The sequence below is a fragment of the Scyliorhinus torazame genome, chromosome 6 (assembly GCF_047496885.1).
Source record: "Scyliorhinus torazame isolate Kashiwa2021f chromosome 6, sScyTor2.1, whole genome shotgun sequence".
Taxonomy (NCBI): Eukaryota; Metazoa; Chordata; class Chondrichthyes; order Carcharhiniformes; family Scyliorhinidae; genus Scyliorhinus; species Scyliorhinus torazame.
The window spans coordinates 302,599,060-302,616,066 of NC_092712.1; the positions used below are offsets into that span (position 1 = coordinate 302,599,060).

Consider the following 17,007-nt stretch of genomic DNA (forward strand, 5'->3'; position numbering starts at 1 on the left):
TCTTTTTCTCTTCTTCCCCCCCCCCCCCCCTCCCCTCCTCCCTGATCCTTCCTTGGCATCCCGCTCTTTTGTTCAGGGTGTTCTGTCCGAAGCTCCTATTCTCCCCTTTCACCCCCCCCCCCCCCCCCCCCACCCCAAACACCCGCCCGCTTTCCCTTAATTTTCTGCTGCCGGCCTGGTGGGGCCTGTCTCCTCCCCCCGGCCAGTGCTTCTCCCTGTAGTTCCCCCCTCTCTTCCACCCCCCCCAGAGTTGCGTGTCCCAGTCTGTCTTCTCCCACCTCTCACTTATTCCCAACATTTTCCCAACTCGTTGTTGGCTCCGAACAGGTCTTGGAGCAGGCCGGCGAATTGCCCCCATGCTTGGAGGGAGTCTTCTTCCGACCCTCGGGTGGTGTATCTGATCTTCTCCAGGTGGAGAAATACCGCCAGGTCTGCCAGTCCTCAGGATTCTCCGGCGTGCGATTAGGGAAGTGAAAGCAAGGGCATTGGCCCCCTCCCATGTGTAGCTCTGGCTGCTCCGATACCCCGAAGATTGCCAATCTCGGGCACGGCATTGCCTCAAAGAAGGCTGTCCTCCAGAACCCTACAAAGTTTGGGACATTGGCCGGGCCCCTCTGGCACGGTTCACATTTACCCTCCAGACGGCACCTCTTCAACTAGAAACCATCTCTCTTCGTTCCACCTCACCCCCCACCACCAATCCTGCCGGATATCCCTTCTCTACTGACCATGCTAGAACCCGTCCTTTGTCCATCTTGGAGACCTCCCCTCTCTTTCTATCCAAAATCTCAGACAAAGTCAACCCACAATCAGCCCCAGCTACTTCTGCCTTGGTTTCCAGCGTGAACATTTTGCATCTTTCTCTTCGTAATGCTCGATTTGGGCCCCTTTGTCCCCATGGTAACCAGGCCACCTGGCCTGTCGCAGTGCAGAAAGTTTGCATAATTGTATTCAATACCCCATTTTACCAAGGAGACGGTTTAAACATTCTGCCCGCGATTGCCCGAAAGACAGCACAGCGCAGTAGGTAGATGCCAGGAGACCCTTCTGATGCGATCTCACCAGATGTCGTGATGTGAATCCAGCTCATTGTGGGTGGATCACTTTTTAGCAAATCTGCATATTAGAGCGAGGCACTTAGTCTCGCTTGAAAATGCAGTCCCACGATCTAACCAAGGCGTCGGGATTTAACATATTTGCCTTGGTGATCTCGGGCGAGTGTCGTTCAATGTTAGTCTCCACAAACGGGCACCAGACAGAACGGCACGCGTGGGGGTCTCCCAGGAGATTGAGGCCCCCAGGTGCTTGCATTCTGGGTAGGGAGGCACCCCAGCACCGGACCTCATTACAGTCTTGGTTCAAACATGGATAAACGAGCTGTAGTCCAGAAGTGAGGGGAGAGTATCTGCCCTTGACATCAAGGCAGCATTTGACCAAGTATGGCATCAAGGAGCCGGAGCAAAACTGGAGTCAATGGAAATCAGCAAAGGAAGACAGTTGCGGTTGTTGGAGGTCAATCATCTCAGTACCGGGACATCACTTCAGGGAGTTCCTCAGGGGAGTGTCCTCAGCCCAACCATCTCCAGCTGCTTCAATGACTTTACTTCCAACAGAAGGTCAGATGTGGGAATGTTCGCTGATGATTGCACAATATTCAGCATCACTCGTGATGTCACGGAAGCAGTCTACATACAAATGCAGTAAGACCTGGACAATATCCAGGCTTGCGCAAGTTGCATTCGCACCACATATGTACCGGGCAATGACCATCTCCAACAAGAGGATCTGACCATCGCCCCATGACATTTAATGGCATTAGCCTCACTGAATCCCCCACAATCAACATCCTGGGAGCATTAGCCAGACAGAGCTGGACTAGCCATATTAATATTGTGGCTGCAAGAACAGATCAGAGGCTCGGAATCCTGCAGTGTGTAACTCACCTCCTGACCAAACCCCCCCCCCCCAAACACCTGTCCACCATCTACAAAGGCTCAAGTCAGGAACGTAATGGAATAACCTCCACTTGCGACATGCCAATTCGTGGGGTGCCATCCAGCCCCTTCCTCCGCCACCCAGCGCGCCCCCGATCCTTGATCACCCCGGCCGCCCGCGTCTCCGCCAGCGGATCCCTGACGACAGCCGCTTCTCCGGACGTGTGGGGGGGCGGGGGGGGGCAGCTTCAGTGGTGAGGCATTCAAAAGGAAACTGGGACCTTTTCTGAAAAGGAAGACTGCATGGAGAAGATGGGTGGATTGCTCATCCAGAGAGCTGCTGCAGGCACCGCGGGCCGAATGGCCTCCAGCACGGTCACAATGGTGATTCTGTGATGTCATTCACCGTACAAGTCTTGACCAGAAAGAGAGAGAGAGAGAGAAGCTGGGTTTGTGCTGTTGCCAGCTTTACTGACCTTTCTGGGACTTTGCATTTTGCAGTCGAGAATGGTTTTCTATTGTCCTGCTCCCTAATATGCACATACAAACGGATAACATTTTACAAAACAGATTGCACTGTGAGATTGGCAATCGCGAAACAATTCCTGAAGGCCACACATCATCTGCTGCTGATCAATCTTCAGATATGGTTTTAGTTCGAGGCCAAATTTCATTTAGCTGTTGTCATTCCGTTTTTTTTCGTGCCGTTAATTCTATGGCGATGAGCAGGATGGCAATTGTCGTTCTTTAGATCAGAATTTTAAAAATGCTTTGTCATGTAAAGCAGGAATTCGGTCTGCCAGTCCCTAAAAGGTGAACAGCCCCATCTCCCCACGTGAAGGGTATCTGCGGTTTTTCAATTTTTACTGTCACCATTTTTTAAAATTCTTTTTTACAAGTGGGCTTAGCTGGTTAGGACAGTATTTGTTGTCCATCCCTTCCTGCCCTTGAGAAGGTGGTGAGCTGCCTTCTTGAACCGCTGCAGTCCTTGGAGTGTCGGTACACCCACTGTGCGATTAGGGAGGGAGGTCCAGGATTTTGACCCAGCGACAGTGACGGAATGACGATATATTTCTAAGTCAGCGGGGTGAGTGACTTGGGAGGGGAACCTCCAGGTGCTGGTGTTCACAAGGTATCCGCTGCTCTTGACCTTCTAGACAGTAGTGATTGTGGGTTTGGAAGGTGCTGCCGAAGGAGCGATGGTAAGTTTCTGCAGTGCATCTTGTAGATGCTGACACGGTTGCTGCCACTGTTCGTGGGTGGTGGAGGGAGTGAATGTTTGTGGAAGGGGGAGCAATCAAGCGGGGCTCCTTTGTCCTGGATGGTGTCGAGCTTCTGGAGTGTTGCTGCAGCTCTAGATAGTGTCCAGCTCGCAGCCAATGCCATCCATGATTGCAAAACGGTTGTGCCTGGACCCAACGGCACTTGTGGTCTCGAGGACACGCAGGTGTATGCAGGAACCCTGCTTGGACGGATCTTCACATTGGCCCCAAGCCCCGCACCTTCCCCTGGGAGCGGAGCTCCAGAACCCCAGCCGCCTCACGGAAATACCCTCCAAGCACTGTCGCACTGCACGGAGGGGTTTCCTGTATGGAATGCTGCTGCACACCATTCACTTCCTTCCCGTTGTCCAGACACTCCTGGTTGCCGTCCAGCGGCGGAGCTTTCCACTGGAGGTCCCTCTGCAGCGGAGTCCTCCCCACAATGCTTGAGGACCTGGGTGGAGGGTGTTGCATGCAGCAGTCCCACGCAACCGTCTGGTTCCTGGACTCCCAAGATGCCTGCCTCTTGTGGCTTTGTGGAGTCCGTGGACCATGGTGATGTTAAATATTTTAGGCTGCACGATTTTTAACAAACCTTTCATAAGTTTTGTTTGCACTTCAGGCCTATTCTCCTGATCTACAGGCAACCGGTGCGGAGAAAGAGGACGTCCTAGCGAACCTGCTCCTGGCAAAACCAGGGCAGGAGATACAAAAGTCTGAGAATGCACAAACAGGTTCGAAAACACCCCCACTCCTGAATTTTTATCCCCCCCAATTAAGGAGCACTTTAGTGTGGCCAGTCCACCTACCCTGTGTGGTAGTCACCACTGATGTATATATTGTATATGGAGGATGTCGGTGTAGATGCTTTACGGTAAGGCCCTGTACTACAGGTACGGGGGTAGTTCCCTGCCTGCTGGCTCCGCTCAGTCGGCAGAGTATAAATATGTGTGCTCCTCGTACAGCAGCCATTTCGCCAGCTGCTGTAGGAGGCCACACATCTTAGTGTAATAAAGCCTCGATTGCATCCAACTCTGGTCTTGGTGTAATTGATCGTGCATCACCCTGAGGTTGGGTTGTGGGGCTGAGACCCACGCAGACATGGGGTGAATGCGCCACCATGCCACCCAATCCAAAGGAGAATCCAATCCAATCCGCCACCAGTTCCACAATCATGTCTATTTCCTCGTGAATTTCTGCACTCTCCGGGACCTCACAGGTCGCACCGCTTCAAAGTTCTGTGGCATCGCAAATTTTGAAATTGTGCCCTGTACACCAAGGCATTAATATATCAGGAAGGGCAAGAGTCCCATCACTGACCCCCAGGGAACATCACCAAAAACCTTCCCCCAGCCTGAAAACATCCATTCACCATTACTGCTGCCTGTCACGCGGCCAATTTTGTCTGTGTTTTTACTGTCCCTTTCATAGTACATAATCAGACGAAGATCAACATGACAAACAGCCAATTGACTGCATGACACGTCAGCAATGACTTGGAGATATCTTCATTTATTTAATAACGTTGAACAAAAAAAAAAAAAAAAAGGAAATCATTTAGCTGCAGAGTCCTCAAAAACCTCAGTCTGGCCGTGCCAGCCCATCAGTCGTTGAAAACAATGCACACTCCCTTTCTAGGGCCAACCGGGCAGGAACAAACGAGGAGACAGGCAGCACTGTCCCTCAGCCCCCCTTCTCTGCCCCCCAACTAGGTCAGGCCCATCTGGGACCAACATTTGTTCTCCTTTGCCAGGTCCAGGAGCAGATCCACAAGAAGGTTGTACGGTAGATGCAGTATCATTTGGATAAGTGTGAGGGTACCCACTTTGGTAGAAAAATCAGGATGGCAGATTATCTGAATGGCTATACATTAGGAGAGGGGAATGTGCCTGGGAACTCTGCATTCTGGACCACTTGTAGCAGAAAAAACGTCAAACATATCGAACGGTGTCATCCTTTTTAGGTGTTCTAATTCTACTAGTTCTAAAATTGAATTGAATTTTTCTCGGTCTACAACGGTTTTTCAAACTCTTTTTGACCGGGTGACAGAGAAGGGAAAGACAGAGATAAAAGGGCAAAAACAGTTCAGGATGGGAGAGTTGCTGACAGATCAGAGGTGGAGAAAGAAGCCACGGTCAGAGAGATTGCAGGGCCCAACCTCCGATGGCAAGTCGGGGAGGTTGATGATTAGAAGACTAGAGACATGGAGACGTGTAGAAGAGTCATAGTGTGTGTCAGATGGACATGGGAGTCATATGGCAGCAGCACCAAGTTGCACAAGTGAGGAGGGGTGAACTGCAGTGAGGATATTTGGAAACGGACACTTGCCTCCTCTGCTAATCAGAAAAGGGATTAGCACGTAAACAAGGAACGAGGGTGGGGGTGCGATGGAGGCGACAACCCCTGCCACGATTTTAAAAAGGATAGGTTAAAGATGGAAATAGCCAGGTTGATTGCAAGTTTAAGAGCAGCATGAATATTCAGGATATCTAAAAAGGACTCGTGACATTCCCACACACTTTCCCAGCACGAGGCTCAAGATCAATCTTTCTTACGGGTGTGGCCTGGTGCAGGGTGTTTCAAAGTGTGGGCCACGACCCACGGGCGGGTGTCAGAAGGGTCGCAGAGCTACGGATCGTGTGTGATTGAATGGGGGTGGAGGGTAGGACGAGGGTGTAGGGTGGAATTGAAGCATTTGTGTGCACTTGGAAGCATTTACGTCCTCCTGACAGAAACATTGGTTTCTTGTCTGCACAAAAATATGGCGCATCGAACAACTCACCACTCCCCCAGCATCGGCACGGTGACGATCAAACCATTTCTTGTTTTGATCTAACTAATGTCCTTCCCTCAAAGAGTTTGAATACACCACTGCAAAGGAGCTTGCGCCCATGGTCAAGACAAAGGAAAACAAATCACTTCGCTCAGAATATCACCGGCAAAATAGCTTGACTGGAAACCTTGGTAAAAAATACCATTGTGTTGAATTGTGTGGAAAACCTCTCACATCTGCTGCAGCCAGCCTGGTAACAATCAGCAATGGCCGCCCAAACTGTGTGTGATTAAAAAAAACTTTCCTCAGAGATGGAGGATGTTAGCAATTAAAAGTTTCAAGCTTGCACACAAAGGCAGTGTAATCGTTCTTTAGTGACGTGTCTCAGTTTTGCAGAAAGTGCGGAACGGAATTCTCCAGCAAGTGGAAAGGGCTGATTTAATGCCCATCGCAAGTTTAAGTTGAGAATTGGGCAGTGACTCCCAAGATGTCTGTTCACATCAAGTTTTGCAGTTATTCCACAACAATTAATTTTCATTTCATTGAGGAGAGGCAGGAGACTATTTTGTAACTCTCACAACAGCTCTCATTTTCGTGGAAGGAGCAAATAGGCACCTACTTACCAATTCAACAGTTACAACAACTGACATGGAAAAAAGTGTTGGAAATTAATTGCTGCAGTCACTCGGGGGGAAAAAAAAACTTCTCAATTTGTTGTCTGGAAATTCGATAGATGGCGCAGAACACAAGTAAAATATTAAACGTTAAGTTGTAATTTTTATCTACGGAAATAGTGAGGTTGAATGTACAATGCCATTACTTGGGAAAACTGAATAGAAATAGGGAGACTGTAGGGCAGTTATAATGTTACCGGAGTAGCAAAGGGTAGTTGTAATGTTACCGGAGTAGCACACGAGAGAGACATAGGCAATCGGTCGGGGGGGGGGGGGGTTACACTTTCTCCCTGCATCTGTGTGTTTCCTCCAGGTGGTCCAGTTTCCTCCCACACTCAAAATGTGCAGTTAGGTGGGTTAGCCATGATATAATTGCCCCTTAGTGCCTGAAGATTAGGTGGGGTATTGGGGAGAGGGCACTCTTTCAGAGGATCGGTGCAGACAAAATGGGCGGAATGGCCTCCTACTGTGCTGTAGGGATCCTATGAAACTCTGGCATCTACAAATATGGCATCAAAAGTGCAACAAATAAACTTCAAACTAGGGAAATCAACTGTTTTTAAGAACAGAAGACTCGGCAATGAGTGTGGGTGTGACTAGGGGAGGGCGGGTGCAGAATCCACATCCAGCAGATTTGTATCAGCGGAATGTATAATCCGGATTGGGAAGTTAGAGACGGTCCACCAATGGTGTTGGATCAAACTCCTGGGGCTCAATTCCATAAACAATCTGGGTAAGCGAATGCGGCGTGGGTCCCAAAGATAAGCAAGTTGGCAAAAGTGGGTCCCAGAAAAAAAAAAGCTTTGAAAAACACTGGTTGAGGAAACTAGCAACATCCAAGACACTAAATACATTTCCTTGTATCAACAATAAAAAATTAGGCGCAAACACTGAACAGGTCACACTGCATCGCTGGCGAGAAAGTTCATTTGTTTGTGTTCTCTTTTGCAAAGTAAAAACAATTACCAATGCAACAGAGGGTCACCCAGACAGTTATATATTTACAGGTTATTTAACTGACAGAAATGAGATGACAATATGTACTCAAATTGTAGTTACACAATATAATGGACTTATTGTGCTGAATACACATTTGGGTCGAGCTTTGATAATGCTGTTGTAAAATGATTGGAATTCAGAGCTGGCATTCAGGAAATGTATTGTGGCAAGCCCATATTAGATCATGTGTTAAAAGCTGCTGTTATTCCAAATGATTGCAGCAGCTGATGTTACAGAAACTCTTTGTTAACTCAGCCCAGTTAGGCAGTCCCACAAGTCAGAGAAATGGGTGCTCGTGAGATCAAGAAACCCCTCATTACAGTTTCAAAGCAGCAAATCATCAAAATGCGGATTACAAATCACCGTCACATTTGAGCACATCACAGAAAATAAAAAGTTATAGCAACCTTTTGTTACAATATGACTCAAGCTGCATGATGAAGTAGAAATTATTTAAGCAGAAATTATTATTTTTTTTTAATAAAAGGTCATCCACACAACGGTGGCATTTAACAGGGAGCCTCACGTGATCTAACCAAATCTCACGAAACGTCGCAATCTGGATCCCGCCCACAATGGGCGGGACCCGGTCTCACAAAGTTAAGTGGGTTTTTGAACTTGCTCAACTCTGCCTAGGCCAGGGCGGCGCAGTGGTTAGCACTGCTGCCTCACGGCACTGAGGACCGGATTCGATCCCGCCCCTGGGTCACTGTCAGTGTGGGGTTTGCATATTTTACCCGACTGCGTGGGTCTCACCCCCACAACCCAGAGATGCGCAGGGTAGGTGGATTGGCCACACTAAATTGCCCCTTACTTGGAATCTGTTTTTTAAAACTCTGCCTACGCCGGATCGAACAGTGACTTGGCGTCACCGAGGCGATCACCCAGCCAGGGGCTGTGCAGCATTAGTCCCCACATACAGGAAGCAGGCGGAACACCAGGGGCTGTGGCTCCCCCCATGCGATCAGCCCTTCCCCGGTGGTTAGCCTTTTGCCAGGGTGCCAAGACTGGCATTTCTCCCAAGCCGGGGATCAGGCATGGGGGTGCCCTGCTGCCAGTGAGGTGAGGGGCACCCACCCCTCCTAGGACCCCCTTGTAGGCGAGTTGGGGCATTGGGGAAGGGGGGGGGGGGGTGTCAGGAGGTCTAGAGATCAGGGTGCATTGCAGAGCTACCTCAGTGAAGGGAATGACACCAAGTGTGGCTTTGAGGGGGGGGTTCCTTGCCAGAGCACGCAATCAAACAGGGTGCCTTAGATAACGCTGGAAAAAGACCCGCTAATCCCACCCAGACTCTGTTTTATTTTGGTTAGGTCATGGAGAGGGAACGCAAGCGAGCACGAGAGAAGGAGAGAGTGATCCAGTATATATTTGTTTTAACTGATGATATATTATATTGCTTTAGAAGATTAGAATAGTCTGTGAAGGACTTAACCTGGGAAAGATTCTTTAAAAAGTTAACATTTTAAATTAAATAATCACTAACCCCCTCCCTTGTTTTTAGCATAATCCTGAACTAATGCTGACAGTTATGATCAGACAGGGCAAACAGCTTACTCCAGAATTAGTTTATAAGCATCATTATATTTGAATTTTCCCATTATTTCCTATTTTGGTCTTCCCACCCCAATCCTAAAGTCTGCCTTAAATTATTTCTCACATTTGTCTTCTCACCACTTTGCAGTTACAAACTACACAATTGACCATCGCTTCAAATGATGAAATTAAAACCAAAGTGCATAGGTTCACCATTAATTGAGTTAATGATTTGCTGCAATAGAACCTCCCGTGACCCGGGACTTTCAACGTAATTTCTTATTAAAAAAGGGGGGAAGAGATTCGGAAATGGGTAATGGAGGGAGAGGGGGCGGCGTGGAAATGGTTGGAAACAGCGTCTTGTAAAGATACTAGCTTGGGGGCACTGATAACGGCGCCGTTGCCGCTTCCGCTGACGCGGTATACCACGAGCCCGGTGGTGACGGCGACATTGAGGATCTGGGGGCAGTGGAGGCGGGGGGGGGGGGGGGGGGAAGAGAGAGAGAAAGAGAGGAGGAAAGGGCTTCAGTCTGGGTCCCGATATGGGCGTTCGTGAAAAAGCAGGTGGGGGAATTCCCGCTGCTGCCTGCCCGGAGGATACAGGACAGAGTGGCCTCGGGCGTGTGGGTAGGGGATGGCAAGATATCAGAAATATATCAGGAGCTGCAGGAGCCGGAGGAGGCCTCAGTGGAGGAGCTGGATGACGGCCTGTGGGCTGACGCCCTGGGCAGGATCAATTCCTCCTCATCTTGTACCAGGCTTAGCCTGATTCAGTTTAAGGTGGTGCACCGGGCGCATATGACAGTGGCGAGAATGAGTAAGTTCTTTGGGGTGCAGGACAGGTGTGTGAGGTGCTCAGGGAGCCCAGCAAATCATGTCCATATGTTCTGGGCATGCCCAGCACTTGCAGGATTTTGGAAAGGCTTCGCAAAGGCTATGTCCAAGGTCTTGGATACTCGGGTAAAACTGAGCTGGGGGATAGCAATATTTGGGGTGTCAGACGATCCGGAAGTGCAGGAATCGAAAGAGGCCGGAGTTCTGGCCTTTGCCTCCTTGGTAGCCCGGAGAAGGCTCTTGTTAATGTGGAGGGAAGCGAAACCCCCAAGCGTAGAGGTTTGGGTCAGTGACATGGTGGGATTTCTCTGGTTGGCGAGTGATAAAGTTTGCCTTGCGAGGGTCCTTGCAGGGGTTCTCCAGGTGGTGGCAACCGTTCCTTGACTTTCTCGCGGAACGTTAGGTGGAGGTCAGCAGCAGCAGCAAACCAGAAGGAGGGGGGCTTTGGGCGGTGGTTGGATTTTGTTTGTAAAGGGCAGATACCCCACCTTTGTTTTGTTAAATTGTAAATGGTTAAGTTGCTCGGTTTTATTGTTATGTTTTCTTTTTGTAGTGGTTTGTAAAAATTGAAAAATTCGGAATAAAAACAAATTTTTTTAAAAAGGGGAAAAGAGAAGAAAAACATATTTTACAAAAAAAACACCGGTGAATTGTTAAAGAGGATTAGACATTAATTTTGAAATGAAAACAATTAAATTTAAATTAAATAATCTTTATTGTCACAAGTAAGCTTGCATTAACACTGCAATGAAGTTACTGTGAAAAGCTCCTCGTCGCCACATTCCGGCGCCTGTACACAAGAGGGAGAATTCAGATTTCTCAGCTGGTACGGGAATTGAACCCGCGCTGCTGGCCTGGTTCTACATCACAAACCAGCTGTCTAGCCCACTGAGCTAAACCAGCCCTCTTATAGGACTATTGGGAACACACAGGGGAGTGGGACATAATGGCCAGACCTTTTCAAAATAACAGGCACAGATACGATGGGGAGAACAGACTCCATTGTTGTGGTGTGATTCTGTGAGTACTGCCAAACAACCAGGAGGCAGTGTGAACAGATTAGAGTGCAGCAGCGTGATAAAGGTAGGACATTTCCCATCGCAAACATCTCTTACATGAGCCTTATATAGTTAAGCACTTTGCTCGCATGGTTTTAGAAGTCCACAAGAAAATGGAGGAGGGTCCAGGGAAGATTCACAAGGATGACACTAGAAACGAGAGGGTATACCCATCAGGAAAGGATGAACAGGCTGGGTCACTGCGCTTTAGAAAAAAAAGGCGGAGGGTTGAGCGATTAGAGATAGCTCACTTTATGAAAAGTTTTGATAAGTGCAAGCACCAAATGTTATACCTTTGGGGGGGGGGGGGGGGGGAGCATCAATATAATAATAATCTTTATTGTCACAAGTAGGCTTACATTGCAATGAAGTTACTGTGAAAAGCCCCTAGTCGCCACATCCTGGCGCCTGTTCGGGTACACAAGAGGGAGAATTCAGAATGTCCAATTCACCCAACAGCACGTATTTCGGGATTTGTGGGGGGGGGGGGGAGAACCGGAGCACCCGGAGGAAACCCACGGATAGGGGGAGAACGTGCAGACTCCGCACAGACAGTGACTCAAGCCGGGAATCGTACATGGGACCCTGCCGCTGTGAAGCCACAGTGCTAACCACTGTGCCGCCCTATTAAGGTAAAATAGATTAAATGTTGCTGCCATGTTCATGGTGAATAACCACAGGCTGTCATTGGAGTTATAATTGAAGGACGTCAACACAAATTTTTAAAAAACAGTAGGGAATTCTGAGGAAACTTCATTACCCAAAGAGCGCACACAGCTTGGCTGCAGGGAGTGATAGAGATGCATTGAAGGGGAAGGGATGGTCCCAACAACACAGCACAAGCATGGGCATGGACTCATCAGGCCGGTGGCCTCAACAGGCGTGGTTCCTTGCCAAGTGTCCTCAGTAAATACAAACATACCATTAATAACGTAATGTTCATGGTACACCTACCTCAGCCATCTGAGCGGCAGTGTTTCCTTTAGCTCCGAGGTACACCATGGCTAGAGCAGCCGATATACTGAATGGAGATACAAAGATATTGCCATTTGTATCATCTTTGTTCAACTGTTTGAAGAGATCAACAGCAAACTTGCCATTTGAAGCACTCAGGAGATCCATTCCTAATCGGCCTAGGGCAGGAGAGAAGACAAAAATATTTGAATCGTAGTTCATTTTGCTTCTTCTCCACACCAATCCACACAAGTGTCATGTTGATGAAATTCCACAGTCATTTTGGGATCAGCCGGAGGTCGGGAAAGTTACTGAACTTTCTGAATAGACAGGCTGACAAAAGACTGGCGAACACGGAGGATCAGCAGGGAGCAATAGCATGGCTTTGAACGTTGGTCAGCTTTTCAGGATTGGTATTCCAACTTTGCCTTATAACGGAGCAAGGTTTCAGGACTAAAGATTGACCCGGACTCTCCCCAGACTGTAGCACCACAGAACTGTGAAAATGATGACGTGTGCCATTGCTATATTAGTCCGTGGCATGAACAGTGTCACCATTTTCACAAGGTCACAGTTTCCTGAAAAGTCATCCATTTCCTCACTGGCACAAGTTCCCATCACCCCGGAGCTCACAGACCTGCATTGGTACGGAGGGGGGTCTTATGAGGAAAGGTTGAGTAGGTTGGACCTACAGTCACTGGAGTTAAGAATGAGAGGTGATCTTATGGAAGGGTACATTCCAAGAGGGTAGGAACACCTTAGCGCAGGAGTAGGACATTCAGCCAGTCAAGCCTGCTTTGCCATTCAACATGATCATGGCTGATCATCCATCGCCACTGCCTCCCCACAAGACACTTTCCCCGCTCAGTGGGCTAGGGTTTGTGATACAGAACAAGGCCAGCAGCGCGGGTTCAATTCCCGTACCAGCTGAGAATTCTGAATTCTCCCAGTGTACCCGAACAGGTGTCGGAATGTGGTGACTAAGGGCTTTTCACACCAACTTCATTGCTGTGTTAATGTAAGCCTACTTGTGACAATAAAATGATTATTATTATATCCCTTTATGTCATTGTCAATCTCTGCTTTAAACATACTCAATGACTGAGTTTCCACAGTCCTCTGTGGAGAATTCCAAAGATTCACAACCCTCTCGAGTAAAGCTATTTCTCTTCATCTCGGTCCCAAGTAGCTTGCCCCTTATTTGTGAATTGTGTCCCCTGGTTCTCGATCCCCAGCCAGGGGAAACATCTGACCTGCTGGTCTCCCAAATATTTTGTAGGTTTGTCACCTCTCATTCTTCGAAACTCGGGAGAATACAAGCCCAGTTTGCCCGCTCTCTCTTCATAGAACAGTCGGGTTATCCCAGAAACAAGTCCAGTGAAAACTTCACTTCACTGCACTCCCTCCAAGGCAATAATATCCCTCAAGGTTAAGGGACCAAAAGGTGCACTCGAATCACGGTCCTACACAATTGACGCAAGACGTCACCTCAAATTCTCTTCCAACAAAAGGTTAACACACCATCGGCCTTCCCAATTACTTGCTGCACCTGCATGTCAGCCTTCAATGGATGTTGACCAGGACAACCAGGTCCCTTTGCACATCTACACTGCATCCCGCCAGCAAAGTTCCTGACGAAAATGGCGCCACGCGCTAAAAAATTCCCTGATGGGTCTGGCCCGTCTCGTCTCAGATCTCTTCCCCGCTGTCCGACATGACGAGGCTCAACTGCGTGCGCAGCCAACATCCCATTAACATTTCCAAGGACGCCGTGGCAGCGGCTTGTGAATAGGAAACGGGAGAGACGGGTCTCCGAGGAACCAGAGGTCTGCTTTCGCATGCGGAGTGTAAACGTCTGCACTGCCCATTCGACCAAAAAAAGGTGCATGATGGGTGATACGGTGCAGTTCGTATGTTGACGGACTCAAGTTTTCCAAGTCGGCAAATTCCGAACTCGTAAAAGAGGTGCCGTTGTCTGACGCCAACACCCTGGGAAGCCAGTGAACATCAAAGGTTTGCCCGTTGTGGTGGTCATTGGGTGGACATCCATCCATTTTGAATGTGTGTCCACGATATTGAGATATTCTTGAAATGTATGTGGAGGCGGGACCATGGTCACCCTGGCCACTCCCATGGATGGAGTGGAGCTGCAGGGTGGAGCTTCTGGTGTCCCTCGCACTGTGTATGTTTGCTAAGGTGTCAATTCCGGGCCACCATACATAGCGGACACCTGGGAGTCTCCAAAATGAAAATGTTGGCCCGGAACTGTGGAGGTCTTGCAGGATTAACCTCTGGTCATGCGCGAGGATGACCACCTGGGTGCCCCACAGCAGGATGCCATCCACGACACGGAGTTCAGCCACCTTCGTGGTGAAGGCGCGCAGATCCTCCGGGAAAGCGTAATGAAGGGCCCCATACAGCACTCAGTGATGGGCCCCAGCCAATAATGGGTCCATCTGTGTCCATGTCTTCACCTGGGCCACTGCAACTAGCAACGGGTCCCTAAAATGTAGGGCCGCGCGACCTCGTTTGATGTGGCAGACGTTGGTGGGCTGGTGAGCAATGGGAGGCGGTGGAGAGCGTCAGCATGCGGAATCACTGTTCCTACACATTCATATGCCATCAGGAGCAGGGCCCAATGCTGTCAGCAGATGATAGCCGCGGTTTCATTTTGTCTAAAACCATCTGTTGCGGCGGGTCCCAAAGCGGTAGCAGTTACTTCACAGCTCCAGGGTCCCAGGCTCGATTCCTGGCTTGGGTCACTGGCGGTGGTGCAGAGTCTGCACTGTCTCCCAGTGCCTGCGTGGGTTTCCTCCCACACCCCAAAGACGTGCAAATTAGATGGGTTGGCCTTGGTGTTCAAAAAGGTGGAGTTACTGGGTTGGAGGTGTGGGATTAAATAGGGTGCTCTTTCCAAGGGCAGGTGCAGACTCGATGGGCCGAATGGCCTCCTATGATACCATCGTTGATCTTTCTTTAATAACAGGTGCAGTGGGGCCAACACCGTTGCCAATTTTGGGGCGGATTTTTCCAGAAGGGTTTACAAGGCCCAAAAAAGTACGCAGATCCTGAAGCACGAGGGCCTGCTGGATCGCTCGTACCTTGTCGTCTACTGGGTGTAAGCCATTCCAGTTCAGCTTGTAACCTTAATAGATCCCCTCTTCCAGCATGTAGGGTATTGGACAGGCCCATAAATACCATGGCTGGGCTTCAGAGTCCACAGAAATCTTGGACAAATCTCCTCGGATGTTATCAAATCCTTCTTGGAAACCCCCAGAAAACACGCCAATACCGCGCCCAGCCTGTCGGGGTACATGCGGCACACTTGATGCCAGTCCAGCTGAAGACCTTTCAGCCAATCCCGCGCCTGCAAACTGGGGCCCACACCGTACCACCAACGGTAGGTTGGCTGACTGCGCCGCGTACTCCACGGGACCTTCCGAGGTGCCAGTGATCTCCAAAGGTTCCCACATATTGCCAGCTGAGCGTTGGGTGTCCTGTGATGCCAAAACGCAAATTCCCGAGCAGATCCGGTCGTAAGTGCGGCAGCTGATCAGAGATCGTGGCCCCGGTATCGAGCTCCATCTGTATAGGGAAACCATTGATCCGGACCGTCACCCGAGATACAGCAAAAGGCAATCAGGCCCCTCTGCCTGGTTGTCCACGAGATGGGTCCTCACCCTGGGATGGTCATTGGGGAGTGTGGCGGTGGGAGGGCTTCCCCGCTGGCCCAGTTTCTCCAGTTGCCAGCACGTCCATCCCCACAGGTCAGGAGTCTCCGTTGTGGGGAGTGACGACGTCTCTCACCGGGAAAGTGTTGCCGCTGGTGCTGGTCACTAGGGGTGTGTCCCTAATGGCGGGAGTCCTGAACACATGGGAAAGGGTACTCCACGTCCAGCTGGGTGCCCTTGCTGGGGTATGGCCATTCCTCCAAGCTCCTGCTATTTTGGTTGCTTTCTTCATGTTGAGATGTGCTTCCCCCAACAAGCCGTCTTGGGTCGTCGCATTGTGGATGCCGGAGACCAACCGGTCTCGAAGCAGCTCGAATAATGTTGGGCCGAACTCGGCAAACTTCCATAAACGGGCCAGGAAGTCGGTCACAAACTCTCCCTGGTTTTGGGTGGCCACATAGAAACGAAAACGGTGGACAATCAGCGGCGGTTTTGGATAAAAATGATCACTCACCAGAGGGACTAATTCCGCAAACCGGCAGGTGTTGGTGTCTGCCCTGCAGACCGGCAGGAGGGTCATCGTTTGCCTGTTGTCCCCGACAATGCCGTTTCGGAAATAGCACATTCGCTCGATATACTGGGTCCAATCACCTGTCTCAGCATCGAATGCCTCTTTCTGATCAGTGGCATACCCACAGCCTGGATGTAGGCCTCCTGAGGCAGAATCCAGGTGGGCCTGGTCCGGAGGAAATGGCGCCTCCCGCAACTCCACTACACCCTCGTCGCCAGTGTAAAGTCCCAAGCAAGCGACCACTCCCGAAGCAATGACTGTAAGTAACTCAAATGTTTATTATACCTATAGCATTACACCTCCTACTCCCAGATGGGTCTCCTGTGCCCTGCCCACATTTGGGCCGGGGTATTTATGTTCCAGAGTCCCTGGATTAAGGGGGTAGCTCTGACCTCCTCATCTCATCTAGGTAGATCGTACTCGGGCGAGGCCCCAGGGACTGAGGTTGCAGATTCCTTGGCCTCCTGTAGGGTTATAACAGGGAGGGCGCATGGAATTGCATGGACAGGTGTCCCTCCAGGCTCCTGCCCACCCAGATAGCGACTCCGGGGGCGGGCAGGGCCTCTGACAGGGAAGTCCACCCTTGCCCCCAATTAAGGTCCTAAGTGGCCACTTCATGGCTGTTTCCCACAGCCTCGGATCTCAGGCAAGGAGGTGAGGGGTGGATACCCTCCACGAAGTCCGGTGAACTTCAGACCTTCCTCTTCCCCCCCCTCCGTATCTTTAAAATTATCTCCCAAAGCT

General features: G+C 49.9%; 1 protein-coding gene across 2 annotated transcripts in view; it reads right to left on the bottom strand.

The window, feature by feature from the left end:
* LOC140425534 (leukocyte elastase inhibitor-like) overlaps positions 1 to 17,007 on the bottom strand; it is a 62,442-nt gene that overhangs the window by 42,117 nt on the left and 3,318 nt on the right. For both annotated transcript variants that reach the window (XM_072509937.1, XM_072509936.1), the window contains exon 2: positions 12,022 to 12,200. In XM_072509937.1, the coding sequence (XP_072366038.1) occupies positions 12,022 to 12,200 (179 nt within the window). The remainder of the gene's footprint in view (positions 1 to 12,021; positions 12,201 to 17,007) is intronic.